At 52.1% G+C, this 17367-nt stretch overlaps 2 protein-coding genes across 4 annotated transcripts in view; both read right to left on the reverse strand.

The window, feature by feature from the left end:
* Nucleotides 1–1781: 1781 nt before the first annotated feature.
* TIGD3 (tigger transposable element derived 3) lies at nucleotides 1782–6154 on the reverse strand. 2 transcript variants are annotated; one of them, XM_023186227.1, is made up of 2 exons: nucleotides 6066–6154; nucleotides 1782–3603 (listed from the first exon to the last, which is right to left on the reverse strand). In XM_023186227.1, exon 2 carries the CDS (start codon nucleotides 3585–3587, stop codon nucleotides 2172–2174), a length of 1416 nt encoding a protein of 471 aa, XP_023041995.1. In that variant the 5' UTR covers nucleotides 3588–3603; nucleotides 6066–6154; the 3' UTR covers nucleotides 1782–2171. The 2 variants fall into 2 exon arrangements, with proteins under 2 accessions (XP_023041995.1, XP_023041994.1); XM_023186226.1 differs by having other exon boundaries at nucleotides 4441–6154.
* Nucleotides 6155–6435: 281 nt separating this feature from the next.
* The window catches only part of DPF2 (double PHD fingers 2), a 20349-nt gene continuing 9417 nt past the window's right edge, over nucleotides 6436–17367 (reverse strand). Inside the window, exons 5-12 of one of the 2 annotated variants that reach the window (XM_023186229.1) lie at nucleotides 16520–16612; nucleotides 16288–16366; nucleotides 15736–15777; nucleotides 14555–14692; nucleotides 14301–14429; nucleotides 14004–14116; nucleotides 11112–11193; nucleotides 6436–7732 (exon numbers count right to left, since the gene is read on the reverse strand). In XM_023186229.1, coding sequence (XP_023041997.1) covers nucleotides 7656–7732; nucleotides 11112–11193; nucleotides 14004–14116; nucleotides 14301–14429; nucleotides 14555–14692; nucleotides 15736–15777; nucleotides 16288–16366; nucleotides 16520–16612 — 753 coding nt within the window. In that variant the 3' untranslated portion in view covers nucleotides 6436–7655. The remainder of the gene's footprint in view (nucleotides 7733–11111; nucleotides 11194–14003; nucleotides 14117–14300; nucleotides 14430–14554; nucleotides 14693–15735; nucleotides 15778–16287; nucleotides 16367–16519; nucleotides 16613–17367) is intronic. The other variant, XM_023186228.3, reaches the window with a different exon arrangement.

Raw genomic sequence — 17367 nt, forward strand, 5'->3', positions numbered from 1 at the left:
CTGCCTCTAGGTTTCACATCTTTGACACACCCTACACAGACTCCGTTATTCTAGAACCCCAAGAACGACTTGTTCCTATCTAAAACCCTCTGATGGCGTCCTATGTGAGATTGGATTGTTACTGTGTCTATATAGAAAGAAATAGACATAAGAGACTATTTTGTTCTGTATTTGAGATGCTGTTAATCTGTAACGCTACCCCCAACCCTGTCCTTGCAAGAGACATGTGCTGTGGTGACTCAAGGTTTAACGGATTTTGGGCTGTGCAGGATGTGCTTTGTTAAACAAGTGCCTGAAGGCAGTATGCTTGTGAAAAGTCATCACCATTCTCTTAATCTCAAGTACCCAGAGACACCTACACTGCCGAAGGTGGAAGGTCGCAGGGACCTCTGCCTAGGAAAGCTAGGTATTGTCCAAGGTTTCTCCCCATGTGACAGTCTGAAATATGGCCTCATGGGAAGGGAAAGACCTGACCGTCCCCCAGCCTGACACCCGTGAAGGGTCTGTGCTGAGGAGGACTAGTATAAGAGGAAAGAAGGCCTCTTGGCGGTTGAGATAGAGAAAAGCATCTGTCTCCTGCCCATCCCTGGGCAATGGAACATCTCCGTGTAAAACCCGATTGTATGTTCTGTTTACTGAGAAAGGAGAAAACTGCCTTAGGGCTGAAGGTGGGACGTGCTAGAGGCAATGCTGCTCTCTATGCACTAAAAAAGTTTATGGAGATGTTTGCATATGCATATCAAGGCAGAGCACTCTTCCTTAAACTTATTCATATCACAGAGATCTTTATTCATAAGTCTTACTGCTCACCGTCTCCTTATGAAGATCCTATTATCCTGCCACTTCTAAGATGGTAAAGATAATGATCAACAAATACTGAGGGAACTCAGAGACCTGTGCCCGCGTGGGTCCTCTGTATGCTGAGTGCCGGTTCCCTGGGCCCACTTTTTCTTTCTCTATACTTCGTCTCTGTGTCTCATTTCTTTTCTCAAGTCTCTAGTTCCACCTAACGAGAAACGCCCACAGGTGTGGAGGAGCAGGCCACCCCTTCAGTCCTACCCCTAAGCTTGGTTGGCTAAAGGGCCTTCCTACTCTCCAGGTCTCTCCTTGCACTCTGCCCCTACCTCCCAAGTATGCCATGCTCTGGCAGAACTGCCTGCCCCCGCCCCCAGCACACTGCGCTCCTTCACTCCAGTCAGACTCTGCGCATGCTGTCCCTTGGTCTGGGACACCCTTCAAACTGCAGCTCAAAGCTCATCTCCCCCGGAGTCTCCCTAGCTCTGTGGGGCCAGGCACTTTGAACAGCCGTTATCACAGCCTTAATCACACCCCACTGCCATGGGCTGCGAGCTTCTGCCCAGCAGAGACACCATCTTTGCAACTTGTTCACATAGGAGGCCTTGCTGAAGTGATATTATGAATGGAGCAAATGAAAAAAAAAAAAGAATGAATGACTATTCCATTCCAATTCCGGCTCCTTTCTGTTTCCCTGACGTGTCCGTAGCCTGCCCAACCCCAAACACACACAATCTGAGAGCGAAACTATTGGAGCTGCAGCTTCTCTGGGGCAGTAGCTGGGATCTGTGTGTCCTGGAGCTTCCTTCTCAGGAGGGCAGCCCACAGGCAGTGCCCTGAGAGTCCTTGCTGTTGAATATCCGGAAGAGGAGGATCCCTACTGGTCATGGACAGACAGCTGCACCGCAGCGACCATCAGCAATTAATTTTCCAAATCTGAATGGAAAATTTTTACCCTTCTCCCACGAAAATAACACCCTGGCCTCTTTTCTGATTGAAAACTTTATTTCCAGAAGCAGAAGTGTTTTTAACACAGAGTTCAAGGAAGAAGTCTGTCCAAAAAGCCCACATTCCACCTTTCTAAACGCCCGCCTCTAGACTAACTCTCTTTCTAAGGCTCTGTAACTTTCAAGCAAGGTTTAGAAACTAAGTAGCCTGGATTCCTACCCTTGAAGCCCCATCTTTAGAGCTCTCTTCCTGGGGCTTGGGCGACTGCCACTCCAAGCTCAGACTTGGTGTCCCAACTTCTCTCCCTTCTACACCTTTATGACAGTTCTATTTCCACAGGAAAGAGAGAGCCTGGATCTGCCTTCTGAAGAGGCCGTTTCCATGGGAAACAGGAGAGGAGGGGGCTCTGGTAAGCAGCAAAAGTGCCTTCACAGGCAGCAAAGCCGCTCCACCTCCTCCTCACAGTCGTAGAATTTTTCAAACAGCTCAGGAGAAGTGCTGTTGCACTCAAACCACCTCCTCAAGGTGCCCAGGGCCCGGAGGGCATCAGCTTTCGTGGGCAGGGGCTCAAAGGCACCCTCTCTGTCCCCCTCCTCGTCTTCAGTGCCTGTCTCCTCTTTACACACTCCAGGCCCTGGCTCCTCACCCTCCAGGTCCGCAAAGCGGGAAAATTCCTCTAGGCTCAGCCCACTGGGAACTGGCTGCGTCTCAGAGGCTTTGTGTAAGGAGGGGGGCGTTTTGCCGGGAGCCAGCCCTTCCTGAACGAAGCTACTGAAAATGAGCTGAGGAGGCACCTTGGCCCAGGCAGCCGACGCCACGTGCAAGGCGTCCAGCACGGTGATGCCCGCCGCGGCCTCAGCCAGCGAGGTGCCATCCCTCTTGCTTTGGATGGCAGCCAATTTGCCCAACAGCCGGTGTCGGTAATGGGCCTTAAAGGCCCGGACCACTGAGCTGGGCAGGGGAGGTGTGGTGCTAGAGGCGGCCAGAGGCAAGAGCTTCACGTGGTAGAGCCCAGGCAGGCCTGCCAGTCCCTCCACCACTCGGGCAGCCAGCAGCAAAGCCACCTGTCGGCCCTGCTGTCCCATGTCCCGGTCAAACTGTGCCAACCACTCTAACCAAGGGATGCCCAGGTCAGGGTGGTAGGAGGCAGGCAGAGCCTCACTGCGGACCCCAAAGAAGCATCTCGGGGCAGACTGGAGCCCACCCAGCAATACCCGCCGCTTCTCGGTGCCCCTGCTGTTGGCACACAGCAGCACCTGTACTTGATCACATGCACCCAAGTCGCCGGGCACTGCCCGATACAGTAAGGGCAATTCAGCACAGCCAAACACGTCCTCTGGAGAGAAGTCTTTTAGGGAAAGAGGCAGCTGAGCCTGGGATGTGAGCCCTGGGGGAGGTGGCTCAGGGGGGAATGAAGGAGCAAGAACATGGCGGGCCCCAAAGCCGACGTTGTTTCGGCGTTTCCAGCGGACCAGCCAGCCGATGCTGGGCACGAAGTCCTGGCCCATGATATCGGCCAGCTCCTTGGCTTTGTGGAGCAGCATGGGCCCCGTCACGTCCCAGGCCTTGGCCCGGGCAATGTGGTACCAGCAGAGCAGAGCCTCGTCGATCCCGCTGTACTTGGACTCCCGCTTGCGCTTGCGCTCTCGGTTGGCTGTGCCGCTGCACCAGTCCGCCAGCAGCTTCTCCTTGTTCTTGCAGATGCGCGAGATCTGGGGCTGGGAAACCTGGAAGCGCCGGGCCACCTCCGACTGGGACATCTTGGACTCATCCAGGAGTTCCAGCACCTGGATCTTCTCGGCCAGGGACAGGGCGTGAAGCTTCTTCTTGCTGCTCAGCTCCATGGCCTCTCCGGGGCACCTGTGCGGGGAGGAAAGAATGAGCGGGTAGACTAAGCTGAAGCCGGAGGGCTAGGAGAGGAGCGCAGGAGGGAAAAGAGAGTAGATGAGGACGTGCGCAGGCACCAGGGGAGACTGGACCCTCCGGAAGAGGCAGGAAAGTGGCTAGGCCGAGTGGAAGCCGGCTGGCCCAGTCCCCAGGATGCCAGGGCAGAGCTGGGGAGGGGAAGTCTCTCCGCTCAGAAGGACAGGGGAGTCTGGGCTGGGGTCTGGCCTCACTGGGGGAGAAGGATGAAGAGTGGAGGGGACAGCTGCAGAGATAACAAAGGCGTACGGACGGGGGAGGGCCTGGGGCTGGGGCCGAGGGGGCAGGTGTGGGGCTACGGGGCAGCAGGGGAGGAGCCCCCGGGAGGGAGTGGGAGGCGGCCTGGGCTGTATTCAGATGACGCCGCTGGGGGCGGGGAGGTGGGTGGATGCACAGAGTTGAGGTGACAGGTGTACAGACGACAAAGGGGACAGAGGGGGTCTGAAGGAGCGAGGCTAATTTGGTGCCGGGTCCTGAAAGGGAGGCTGGGCGAGGGTCCGCCCTGAGGGGAGCGAGAGGGCAGGGCCGAGGGCGCAGGTGCACAAGCGACAAAGGGCGGGAGGCCTGAGGAGGCTGCGGGCAGCGGAGGGGCGGGGTGTCCCCGCTGGGAGGGTGGTCGCCTGGGAGGGTCCCAGGGCGCCGGGACTAACGCCTGAACCCAGGCAGGCCGGCAGCCGGACTCCGCGCCCTGGCTGGTCACTCCCCCTCGACCCGGAGTCTGTCGGCGGGGTGGCCCCAGGCGCCCGCCCGCCCGGCCTCCCGCTCCGCACCCACCTCAGGCGCTGGTCCCGCGGCTCCAGCCCCTGCCCCTAGCCCGACTCCCGAGCCCCTATCCGGGCGGCGACAGCAGAACAGGGGAGGGATGGGCGCCACGACCCCGAGGGCAGAGCTGGCCGAGGGGCTGCGCGGGCGGCGGGCGGGCGCGCGCACAGCAGGGCCCCGTGCGCGCCGCCCGCGCCGGGCTCTCTCCCGGCTCCGAAGTCCGCGGTGCGGCCCTTTTGCACCCACCCGCTCTAGCCCCGCCCCGGCCCAAGCAGATTGGCCCTCAGTGGCGCCCCGTCCCTCCCCCGGCTAAGTTTCAATGGACGCCGCGGAAGTGGCGGTTCGTCGAGACCCCTGGGGGCGGGGCTTCTAGCGAGGAGGTGCAGGAGGCGGAGCCAGGAACCTGCAGGACTTCCCTGGCGCCTCCAGTAGCCGCGGACCTCGAGGGCCCGACGAGCCTTGTAGGTGGCGTGAGGACCACCGAGCTGACTTGGCGTCCCAAAGGCTCCCTGGCCGTGACCCTAGGCCGCCTCGGCTTCTTCGTCTACCAAGCAGGGCTAACGGCCCTCACGGAGTTGTTTTGGGAAAACGATGAAAGGAGAAAATGGATGCAAGCTTTAAGCCACACAAAAGGTGGTTACCATGGACAGCGCTGGCTGGAGTCTGTCGGCCACGAAACACTGCATGCCTGGGCCAGTTCTGATTTAGGACGACTAAAGACTAATTTTTATTAGATTTGGTACTTTACAAGATTCAAGTTCTTAAATTCAAGATCTGGTATCTTTCCCTTCCCTGCTAACCTTCAGTCCCTAAATAAACGCAGACGTCTTGATCCGCACCACAGCTGCTCTCCAGCCTCGCTGCTCCCTGCGCTCACAGCTCTGCATCCTCTGCCTTCCTCACAGGCTTCCGTCTGCACCCCCATCCTACCGACTGATACTGTCCAACTCTCCAAGACCCATCTCAAATCCCACTTCCCGCAAACCCTAAATTTCCTCACTTTGGCCTGCTATAGCCTTCTTAATTTGAACGTTTCTTTTCTGGCTCTTGGACTACTCAGCCGCCAAAGAGCATTCATTGCTTTACTCCCTCTCCGCCTGGCCTATTTCAGTGGAAAAGCATGAGGACGGGCTGCTCTCTGCTCCTCACACAATCCCCAGCCCAGAGCACCCTGCTTGTTTACTGAACATAACAGTGCAGGTAGGCCTAGGCTTTCCATAGGCAAGGATGACTTTCAGAATGTTCTAGAAAAAAAGGATACTTCAGGGGGCCCATAACTGCTTGATTCAAATATTTCCTTTAAAAACATAAAAACAACAGTTGGACTTCTAAAACACACATTCAGGACATACATGCTGCCACGTAAGCTGTTGACATCTTCACTTTGTCTTCAGGGAAACTTACTTTGTGCACATCAACGTGCCCTGGGAAAGGCTGCAGGGCCGCACTGCGGGCAGTTCAGACCCTCGGGCACTTGCTGTGGCCTGGGAGCACTGCAGGCAACTGAAGCCACACAGACCCTGCTCCTGCAAGAACTTTTGTGTGTCCCATGGTGATGTCATTAGTTTGCTTATTGATATTATAAACTTCTGGTCCTGTTTTAAATGTCTGAGATTGCAAGGTCAACTGTTACAAACCTGTCACCACTTCCATCTATGTATCCAAGACTAACAGAATTTTCTCCAAACCAACTGAAGCACAAAAATAGATGTTAAAGTTGATTTTAACCCAAATTTTGTATTGATCAAAACAGCTTCATTGTTCTTTGTAACAAATAATTGTTATAAACTTGAATTTATGTAATAAATTAAGACTAACAAAATAACCAATTTTATATTTGCTTTACATATTGGGGTTCCACAAAAAAATTTTAATTTGGGGGAAAAAAGCTGTATTTCAAAATGTTTTATTTAAAAAAAAAAAAAAAAAAAACACCATCATGGAAATCTTAACATGAAATGGCCTACTTAATGGAGAGAGGCAGGAGATAAACCATCCAGCAGAGGGCTCTGTGTAAAAACATTTATTTTTACTAATGTTTAGAATACAGGAACTAAAGAAAGAAAAAAAAGACACCTCAACTCCAAAGCGACAGTGAGTTAGGGCCTGCCCGCGGCCAACGGGGAAGGCTACTCCAGGGTGTCCTGGCATGGACTGTCCCCCCACTACTTAATGTCAGTGCCACTAAGCAGAAAACTTGAGGAATCAGGGTGTGAAGACCTTACCAGCTGCTAGCGAGCGTGCAAGGGAAGAAAGGGATGTCTATGTGGCTTCCCCATGAGCTGAGAACCAGCATACACGGGGCAGGTGGCAGAGGCTCCCAATTCAGTTAAGAGCAGGAGGCTGAATGCCCAGGTCCAGGAAGAACAAAAAGGGGATTTTGGAGGTAGGCTTTTTTGTCGTGTTAAAAAAACAGGCACATTATCCATCTCCCTGTAGCCCCCGAGCTGCTGGCCTGGCCCCCTGATCCTTCTCCTCTCCCCACAAAACCAAAAGGAATAAGAAGGGAGGCAGAAGATGAGAAATTCCAAGGGTAGGGAATGCTTCAGTCACTGGAGACCGCCCATAAGAGTGAGCCAAGAGAGCACTGGGAGTAACAAGGTGAAGCTGCTGTTCCCTGGGGGTAGGGTGGAGTGGGACAGGGCAGAGCCAGGAGGGTGACTGAGAACATCCTGACTCCAGCGAAGAACCCTCTGTAGCAGGAACAGAGGGCCACAGATAGCCACTCTGGAGGAAAGAGGTGAGGCTATGCGGCACAAGGGCATGGAAAGCTCCTTGCGGACGTGGCCTCAGCTTGCTTGCTCCCAGCTCCCTGGCCTGGCTTGCCTCTGGGGGATGGGAAAACTCTGGAGACCAGAGTGGAGGAAGAACAGAGAGAAGTGAGCTGCTCTCCCACTCTTTCTAGGAGGACACTGTTTGAACCCTGTGATCACCAGGGCCTGGGCCCAAGGCAAGCAGAGTGAATGCACTTAATGGAGAGCAGAGAGAAACTGGGCCACACGTACGCCTAGGGGCAGTGTGTTGCTCCTTTCTCCCTGAGGGCCTGGGGCCAGAGGTGGTCAGAGCTGCCACCTCAGCTTGCAGCTGCCAAAGGCAGGCTGGCACAACCACCCCAAGGTTCTCTGGACTTGTGAAGGAGAGGAGGAAAAAGGGAAAGATGGGTATGAAATATGAAGTGGAGGAGAGAAACAGCTTTAGATATGTCGGGGAGCAGGGGGGTGGCCACATCAAGAGGAGTTCTGGTTCTGGTAGATGGAAGCTTTCTCCTTCAACAGGTCCAGACATAGATGGCAGCTCCAACTTCCTGCAGAGAAGCAAAATGGGGTCAGGATGGGTCCCACACAATCCCCGTCTGCTTGCAATTCCTCTGCTCTTGATACCCCATCTCTATAGCAGGATCAGCTACAGGTAGGATGAGGGATGCTCTGCAGCAGGAAAGTTCCATGGTTTCCTGAGCTGGGATAAACCTCTAAGTCTTCAAATATTGTGAAATATCATCCTCAATGGAGATGAAAGAAATCATCATCTAGAGGACTTCAGAATACCAGTGCCCAGGCCTTCTTGGCCCTATCAAATCAGAAGTTCTGGGAGTATGAAGAGGGCCTGGGAAGACAGAAGTTTGTCAAGCTACCTCAGTTTTAAGACTTGTGTAGTTTCACTAAAAAACACAAAATAATTGTCCCTTAAGAAAAACAATTGGTGTGGCCGGGCGCGGTGGCTCAAGCCTGTAATCCCAGCACTTTGGGAGGCCGAGGCGGGCGGATCACGAGGTCAGGAGATCGAGACCATCGTGGTTAACACGGTGAAACCCCATCTCTACCAAAAAATACAAAAAACTAGCCAGGCGAGGTGGCGGGCGCCTGTAGTCCCAGCTACCCGGGAGGCTGAGGCAGGAGAATGGTGTAAACCCGGGAAGCGGAGCTTGCAGTGAGCTGAGATCCGACCACTGCACTCCAGCCTGGGTGACAGAGCAAGACTCCATCTCAAAAAAAAAAAAAAAAAGAAAAAGAAAAACAATTGGTTCATTCCTTGTTTATTAATATTTACTATGGCTGAATTCTTCTAATTTTTTTGAATAAAATTAGTCCTTAATGCCTTGAAATGATAAGCAAAATTATATATATGTGCATTTGGACATTATGCTAGGGGAAAGGATCCACAGCTTTTATCAGCTCTTCAGAAACATGTGACTCAAAAATATAAGTCCTTTCTAACCCAAAGGTCAATAAGGTTGGCAAACTTTTCTGTAAAGAGCCAGTGTGTTAAATATTTTAGGGTTTGTGAGCCACATACAGTCTCATGCACATCTTTCTTTTTTTTTTTTTGAGACGGAGTCTCGCTCCATGGTCCAGGCTGAAGTGCAGTGGCGCGATCTCGGCTCACTGCAGGCTCCGCCTCCCGGGTTCAGGTCATTCTCCTGCCTCAGCCTCCCGAGTAGCTGGGACTACAGGCGCCCGCCACCTCGCCCAGCTAGTTTTTTTTGTATTTTTTAGTAGAGACGGGGTTTCACTGGGTTAGCCAGGATGGTCTCGATCTCCTGACTTCGTGATCCGCCCGTCTCAGCCTCCCAAAGTGCTGGGGTTACAGGCTTGAGCCACCATGCCCCCATGCCCGGCCTTTTTTTTTTTTTTTAAACTCCCCTTATTATTTTTTGTCAAGACAAGAGTTTCCGCTCTGTTGCTCAGGCTGGAATGCAGTAGCGTGATCTCAGCTTACTCCAACCTCTGCCTCCCAGGTTCAAGCAATTCTCCTGCCTCAGCCTCTCTAGTAGCTGAGATTACAAGTGCACAGCACCACGCCCAGCTAATTTCTGTATTTTTAGTAAAGACAGGGTGTTGCCATGCTGCCCAGGCTGGTCTTGAACTCCTGGGCTCAATAGATCCCAAAGTGCTGGGATTACAGAGGTGAGCCACAGCACCCAGCCAGTTTTTACATTTTTTTTTTTTTTTTTTGAGACGGAGTCTCGCTCTGTCGCCCGGGCTGGAGTGCAGCGACGCAGTCTCGGCTCACTGCAAGCTCCGCCTCCCAGGTTTACGCCATTCTCCTGCCTCAGCCTCCCGAGTACCTGGGACTACAGGCACCCGCCACCTCGCCCGGCTAGTTTTTTGTATTTTTTAGTAGAGACGGGGTTTCACTGTGTTAGCCAGGATGGTCTCGATCTCCTGACCTCGTGATCTGCCCCTCTCGGCCTCCCAAAGTGCTGGGATTACAGGCTTGAGCCACCGCACCCGACCTCCAAATCTTCTTGACTGGCTCCTTGGTATCACCAAAATTTCACTTTGGGAGGTTGAGGCGGGCAGATCACTTGAGCTCGGGAGTTTGAGACCAGCCTGGGCACCATGGCAAAACACTGTCTCTGCTAAAAATACAAAAATCAGCCGGGTGTGGTGGCGTGCCTGTAGGCCCAGCTACTCAGGAGGCTGAGGTGGGAAGACTGCCAGATTACCTGAGCCCAGGGGAGCGGAGGTTGCAGTGAGCTGAGATCATGCCACTCCACTCCAACATGGGCAACAGAGCAAGACACTGTCTCAAAAAATAAAAATTAAAAAAAAAGAAAAGGAAAGAAAATAAAAGAAATAGCTTGCAAGCTGTTTAAGCTGGCTGTGGCTGGATGTGGTCCATAGGTTGTAGCTTGTAGCTTGTTGACCCTGACTTAGAATCTAGAACATCTGATACTTTCAGGGGTTGCCCCTCGGCTGCCTTAACACTCCAGTGAGGACACTTGGGCCCACAGCTCTCCACCACTTCAATGTCCCCCAGCTCTCCACTACCTCAACGTCCCACAGAACTTTAATAGGAAAGCCACTTTGTAATATAGATAGTCTGTTTGATAGTTAAAAACAAAACATAAACACGCGACTTCTCCCCAAAGCAGATTCATAACCTGGGCCTGACAGAAGCTGAGTACTACCCTGCGGCTGTTAAAGGACTCTCAGACTTTGTCAGTGGCCTCATTCTCTAGAGGGGTGACAGCAGTTTGACCAATATGTTACAAGTCAGCTTACATCACACAATGAAACACTTTCTCTTGCCTGTAATGCTGGCCCACATCCTTTGTGCGCAGTAACAGCTCCTGGGCATCTGTGTTCTGAGTAAGCTCCTGAATTTCTGTACAGGAGGAGTTTATGCACAGAAATCCAGCTGGAAGGGGACTTGTGGAGATGCAACCAATTCTTGGTGCCACCACTGGTTTCAGTGAATAGCTTCCACAACTTTGGACCATTATTACTGTAAGTTATGGGAGAAGCAGACTGACCCATTCAGGCTCCAAAGTCAAGTCCCTTCCCAATTCAGAAAGGGAAGGGATAGGAAAGAAATGCTCAAATCTATCAAATTTCAAGAGTTAACTGTAGAAGCTTCACATCAGATAATCCACCACTTGAGTTTCCGCGACTGGTTGGAAGAAAATAAATCATTCCTTCTCTTCTGGGTGACTGATCTCGGCTCTGCATCTGCTTTCTTCTGGGCTGTGGATTTTCTGTTGTAAATGTAGCTGATAATGTGCAAACACTAAACCCTTTAAGTTGAAATGCTAGGAAGGCATTCTAAACTGAGCCAAGGCAAGGGGCTTTACTCCCTAATTTGGAAGAATATGTAAGTGATAACATAAAGAACACAGAACTCAGTATTTTCCAAGTAACTAATAAAATAATTGTTCTGAGTAAAAGATCTGGGCAACTTACCTTCAGGGGGCTCAGACATGGACGGGGTGAGACAGTACATGTGGTAGCCACGATCGCAGTCATCACAGAAGAGCAGCTGGTCCTGAAGTAGGCAAGAGGGAAGAGGATGGGGATTGAATGACTGATGTGCCTCAGGCCACTACAAAAAGTGGGAGGGCTTCTGTGACACGGCTATTTCCAAGAGGGGTAGGTGACAGGCTATTTCCAAGAGGGGTAGGTAGCAGGTAAGAACAGATGCAGGAATCTTATGCAGGAACCACGCTGTCCCTCTCTACCACAGATCCAGTCACTGTCATCTCTCACTTGAGTCCTTTCAGAGCTCCTAATCGATCAAATCACCTCCAGTTTTTTTTTTCCCCTAAAGCCCAAGCTCTGTAGGTATATTTTTTTGAGACAGGGTATTGTTGTCACTCAGGCTGGAGTACAGTGGTGCAATCACAGCTCACTGCAGCCTTGACCTCCTGGGACCAAGTGATCTTCCTACCTCAGCCTCAAGTAGCTGGGACTATAGGCACACACAACCACACCAGCTAATTTTTGAATTTTTCTGGAGACAAGGTCTCCTTATGTTGCCCAGGCTGGTCCTCAATTCCCAGGCTCAAGCAATCCTCCCACCTCAGCCTCCCAAAGTGCTTGGATTACAGGTGTGAGACGCCATGCCCAGTGACAATTTCTTCTTGAGACAAGGTCTCGCTTTGTTGCCCAGGCTGGAGTGCGGTGGTGTGATCGTGGCTCACTGCAGCCTCAAACTCCTGGGTTCAAGTGATCCTCCCACCTCAGCCTGCCAAGCAGCTGGGGTTAACATGTGTGCCACCACACCTAAGTTTTAATTTTTTTTGTGGAGACAGGATCTCCCTATGTTGTTCAGTCTGGTCCTGAATTCCTGGGCTCAAGTGATCCTCCCACCTCAGCCTCTCAAGTGTTAGGATTATATGCATAAGCCTCCATCCTTGTCCCTACAGTCTACCCTCCACACAGCAGCCAAAGTCATCTTTTAAAAATATAAGACAAGGGCCAAGCGCGGTGGCTCATGCCTATACCACCACCATTTTGGGAGGCTGAGGCAGGTGGATCACCTGAGGTCAGGAGTTCGAGACGAGCTTGGCCAACATGGTGAAACCCGGTTTCTACTAAAAATCAGCCAGGGATGGTGGCAGGCGCCTGTAATCCCAGCTACTTGAGAGGCTGAGACAGGAGAATTGCTTGAACCTGGAGGCAGAGGTTGCAGTGAGCCGAGATTGTGTCACTGCATTCCAGCCTGGGTGACAAGAGTAAAACTCCATCTTGAAATAAATAAATAAATATAAAATAAAATATAAGACAATGCCAGACATGGTGGGTTCACACCTGTAATCCCAGCACTTTGAGAGGCCAAGGTGGGAGGACTGCTTGAGCTCAGGAGTTTGAGACCAGCTCAGCAATATGGCAAGACCCTGTCTCTATCAAAAATATAAAAAAGAAGCCAGGCATGGTGGTGTGCATCTGCAGGCCCAGCTACCTGGGAGGCTGAGGGGGGAGGATTGGATTGCTTGAGCGTAAAGGGAGAGGTGGTAGTGAGCTAAGACTGCATCGCCGCACGTCAGCCTGGGCGACAGAGAGACTCTGTCTCAAAATAAATAAATACATACATAAAGAATAAATAAACAGCTGGGCACGGTGGTTCACATCTATAATCCCAGCACTTTGGGAGGCTGAGGCAGGCAGATCACTGGACGTCAGGAGTTCGATACCAGCCTGGCCAACATGGAGAAACCCCATCTCTACTAAAAATACAAAATTAGTCAGATGTGGTGGCACGTGTCTGTAATCCCAGCTACTCGGGAGGCTGAGGCAGGAGAATTGCTTGAACCCGGGAGACAGAGGTTGCAGTGAGCTGAGATCGTGCCACTGTACTCCAGCCTGGGCAACACAGCAAGACTCTGTCTCAAAATGAATAAATACATAAATAACCATGTCACTTCCCTGATTAAAACCCTTCGACAGAGTCCTGTTGTACCTAGAATAAAACCCAAGGCCCCACAGATCTGGCAGTGCTTGCCTATCTCATCTCATCCCCCGCCATCCTCTCCCATGCCCTATCATTTGGCTTGTCCACTATAAGGCCTTGGCGCTGGCTGCTCCTTTCCTGGGACTGCTCCACCTCCAAATCCTTTTTTTTTTTTTTGAGAAGGAGTCTCACTCTGTCGCCCAGGCTGGAGTGCAGTGGCCGGATCTCAGCTCACTGCAAGCTCCGCCTCCTGGGTTTACGCCATTCTCCTCAGCCTCCCGAGTAGCTGGGACCACAGGAGCCCACCACCTCGCCTGGCTTGTTTTTTTGTATTTTTTAGTAGAGACGGGGTTTCACCACGTTAGCCAGGATGATCTCGATCTCCTGACCTCGTGATCCGCCCGTCTCGTCCTCCCAAAGTGCTGGGATTACAGGCTTGAGCCACCGCGCCCGGCCTCCAAATCTTCTTGACTGGCTCCTTGGTATCACCAAAATTTCAACACCAGTATCCCCCTCCCAGAAGAGCCATACCTCACCATCAAAATAAATCACTTATGCAATTATTCTCTGCCACATTACTGGTTTCATTTTTTTCATGGCACATTATACAAATCTCACATCCTTGCTTATTGTTGTTCCTGTAAGAACGTAAATCTCATGAGGCAGGGACCTTGTTTGTCTTTAGTACCTTTAGTGCCTAGAACAGTGTCCGGCATAAAATCAGCACTCAATATATATCTGGCAACAAATCAGAGTTCTGACTGAGATGCTAGGGAGGGGCGTGTGGCATGTAGGAGGGATCTTGCTCCCTTTTTAAAAAAAGAAAGCTCATTTTAGAGGGAACTCTGCAAACAGCAGTAAAAGCCCAGAAGGAGCCATGCTGAGGAGGGGGCGGGGATACACACATCATTCTCAGAGGTGCCGCAGATGTTGCAACATTTGCACTCGATGCACTGCCAGCGGTATGTCTTCACTGCTGCCATCATCACGGGGGTAAACTGGAGGCAAGATGGATGCCCTGTAGTGGGGGAAGTGAGACAGACAGTTGGAAATGCAGGGGGAAGAGAGGAGCTCCTGCCTGTGGCTACATCTTCTCTTGGTTAGGAAAAGCGAGGTGGGCTGGTTATGACAGCACTAGAGGCCAGAAAGCCAAGAGCCCCTTGGGGACTGGGCACAGCAGCAGCCTTCACGGGAGGCAGTACCTGAGCGGCCACAGTCAGAACAGGACACCAGCTCCTCGGGTTGTCCCGTCTTCTTGTTAATCTTTGAGTCCCCCAGGCAGAAGTCACAGTAGTTGTTGGGCAAGGCCAATCCATCAGGACCCTTTTTGGCTGCAGAGAGAAAGAGTTTTGATGACGCCCATGGGGTCCCTGAGCCACTCAACACCCATGCAAGGAGTGGTTTTCATAACCAGGCCAACTTCTGCTTGCCCACCACTTCTGACAGCTCAGCTTACATTTCTGCTCCTCAGACCTCTGGGAAACAGGAGTGGGTGGCTGGGAGTCTTCCTTGTCCTCGCCCTCCTCCTCAGCCAAGTGGGAGTGGGCATAGTGGTAACTGAGGCCTGGTCGGTTCTTGTAACGTTTTCCACAAACTGAGTGGGGAGAAGATTGCAAAGAAAGGTGTTAGGATACAAAAGTGCCACGTCCCCACCCCTGCAAGCTGTGGGGGCTCCACCTGAGGCAGAGGGCAACCATCCCTTCCCCTAGCAGCTCTACTCTGGGACAGGCCTTGAGTGATGGCCCCTTTCCCTCAGCCAGGAGCATCAAGCCCTGGGACTCTCTAGCTTCTGGGACTCTTTTCCCTCCTGAACTCCAACCCCATGGCCACCACTGCTCTTCCATGTTGACTTCTGGGGGGCTTAGCCCTCGCCCCATCACCAGTTAGTTGCTCTGGGATATAGTAACAGTCTGGGACGCTCCAGGTCAGGAAAGGGAAGGATATTCCTATAAGTCTTCAGTGTGGCAGGAAGGGGGAAAAGCGGATAAAACTCCAAACATTTTTACCCCTCAGTAAATGTGGGAGGCTCATGCTACCCCACACAGACCATGGAGCCCACCTCCTCTGAATGTGGGTAAACAAGCAGGGGTGGGTTTCTTGGGGATATCCTATCAATGAAGCCAGTTGGGCAGTTGTCCCCAAAGAAATTCAAACACACTCCCACGTAATTGCCCTGTCCAGGCCTGCCAATCAGCAAGGAAAGCAGATCCCCACGAGGCATTTTGTCATCTTGACAGGTAATACCAAGAAGGGCAAGGGGGCCAGCAGGAAAGGAATGGGGAGAGAGGATGGCAGGAGCTGGTGGGGCAGTGGGGAATATGAGCTGACCACCAGGTGCCTAATCTGGGGAGGGAGCGGAAGGGTCTGATTGTAATGGGCTCCTGATAATGCTTCAGAAGCCACCCCATGCACTGGGCTGAGCAGCTCTAGGAGTAGGTTTGTGGGAGACAAGCAGTGGTAAAGGCAGCCTCCAGGACTTTGAGGAGTACAGCACAGCAGAAGTTCCACTGCTCCTACCCCCATGCCATTCCAGAGATTTTAAAGCTAGCATCCCAGGAAATGAGAAAGGCAGGAGGAACAAGGGAAGAGGGAAAAAGGGACAGGAAAACCACAAGTCTGAAAAGTTGAGAGAGCTACCTCTCTGGGGCGCTTTCGAGGTATGCTTTTGTTTGAAACTATCTGAAAGACAGAAAGAAAAGTCATGAGAAGAAGGCCTTGATACACTTGAGACAGGAGCAGCATCAGCAGGAAAGTGGAGCAAACGAGAGAGAAACCCCAGCGGCGATGGTGCTCCCAGGGTGGAGGGACAGAAGCGGGGCAAGGCAGAGAGAAAGAAAAAGAGAACAGACGTTGAAAAACTCAGTGTCAGACCCCTGGGGCCCTGGCTTAACTGAGGCCAGGAGACCTGCAGGCCGTCTGTTGAGAGGCCAACCCTGCCTGCTGTGGCCGCCACAAGCAACCCCACCCCAGAGGATGGCAGAAATCTTTCCCAGAGCATGCAGGTCCCACCCGTCATATAGCAGGGACCCAGGCCTCCCAGGGGTCTCAGAGGGAAGCAGTCAGCAGGCAGGACAAGAACCCAGGTTTGTTTTAATACTCTGGGCAAAAACATAACCCTCCCTCCTCTCATAGCCTGAGCAGGAGCTGGGTCCAAGGCAAGGTCTACCCACCCACTTGTGAGGCACTCACTGTCACAGGCATACGGTTTATCCCGGTCCTCCAGGATGGAAGCATCCAGCTTCTTACGGGCACTGCCCACACCCTTACCCTGCCAAGAAGAGTAAAGAGACGCCCTTATTGCGGTAGCTGGGCCTGAGGAGTTAGACTCTTTGGGAAGTGGCTGCTAATCTCACTTGAAATAAAATAAGGAATTCCCTAGGCCACCCTGTCCCAAGATGCAGGTAGCACGCTGGCCCCTCACCTTGGATTTCCCCTTTCCCCGACGCTTGGGAGTATCTTCTTCATAGTCTTCATCATCGAGGTCATCCAGGAAGTCATCTGGTTCTAGGATCCGCTGAGTGGACAGCAGGGTTAGCGTGGGTAGAAATATGTGCATCCAAAAGCTCCCCTATGATGAGACTGGCCAAGGCCACCCAGAACCTCCTCTGTGACCTGGTCCCACCCACAGGTGAATGAGCCTCATTTCTCACCAACGCCCTTCAAGCACCCTACAATCCTGTTCCTGCTCCCTTCCATACTTTGGGATTTCTTTCCCCTGTGCTTCACATTATTTCCACATTATTACCACGCCACATGGCCAAATCAAACAGCATGCTTCCCAAAGGTTGCCCTGATGCCACAAGCAGCCATGCCCTCTCCTGCCTCTGATTGGCCACCCTGGTAGTACATTATTGGTGGTTCTGTCCTGACACTCGCCTCCTACTTTAAATGAAAAATGTTGTTGCTTATTTGTGTGACTTTGTGGGAAGTTTCTTTTTTTTTTTTGAGACGGAGTTTCACTCTTGTTGCCCAGGCTAGAGTGCAATGGCGCAATACTGGCTTACCGCAACCTCCGTCTCCTGGGTTCAAGTGATCCTCCTGCCTCAGCCTCCCAAGTAGCTGGGATTACAGGCATGCACCAGCATGCCCGGTTAATACTGTATTTTTAGTAGAGACGGGGTTTCTCCATGTTGGTCAGGCTGGTCTCGAACTCCCAACCTCAGGGGATCCACTTACCTCGGCCTCTCAAAGTGCTGGGATTACAGGCATGAGCCACCGTGGCCGGCCATGGGAAGTTTTTTTTTTTTTTTTTTTTTTTTTTTTTTTTTT

The sequence above is a fragment of the Piliocolobus tephrosceles genome, chromosome 13 (genome assembly GCF_002776525.5).
Source record: "Piliocolobus tephrosceles isolate RC106 chromosome 13, ASM277652v3, whole genome shotgun sequence".
NCBI classification, from domain to species: domain Eukaryota; kingdom Metazoa; phylum Chordata; class Mammalia; order Primates; family Cercopithecidae; genus Piliocolobus; species Piliocolobus tephrosceles.

Bases quoted from the DNA above. Each gene is read 5' to 3' on its own strand.
- TIGD3 (XM_023186227.1), bottom strand. From the start codon at position 3,587: ATGGAGCTGAGCAGCAAGAAGAAGCTTCACGCCCTGTCCCTGGCCGAG.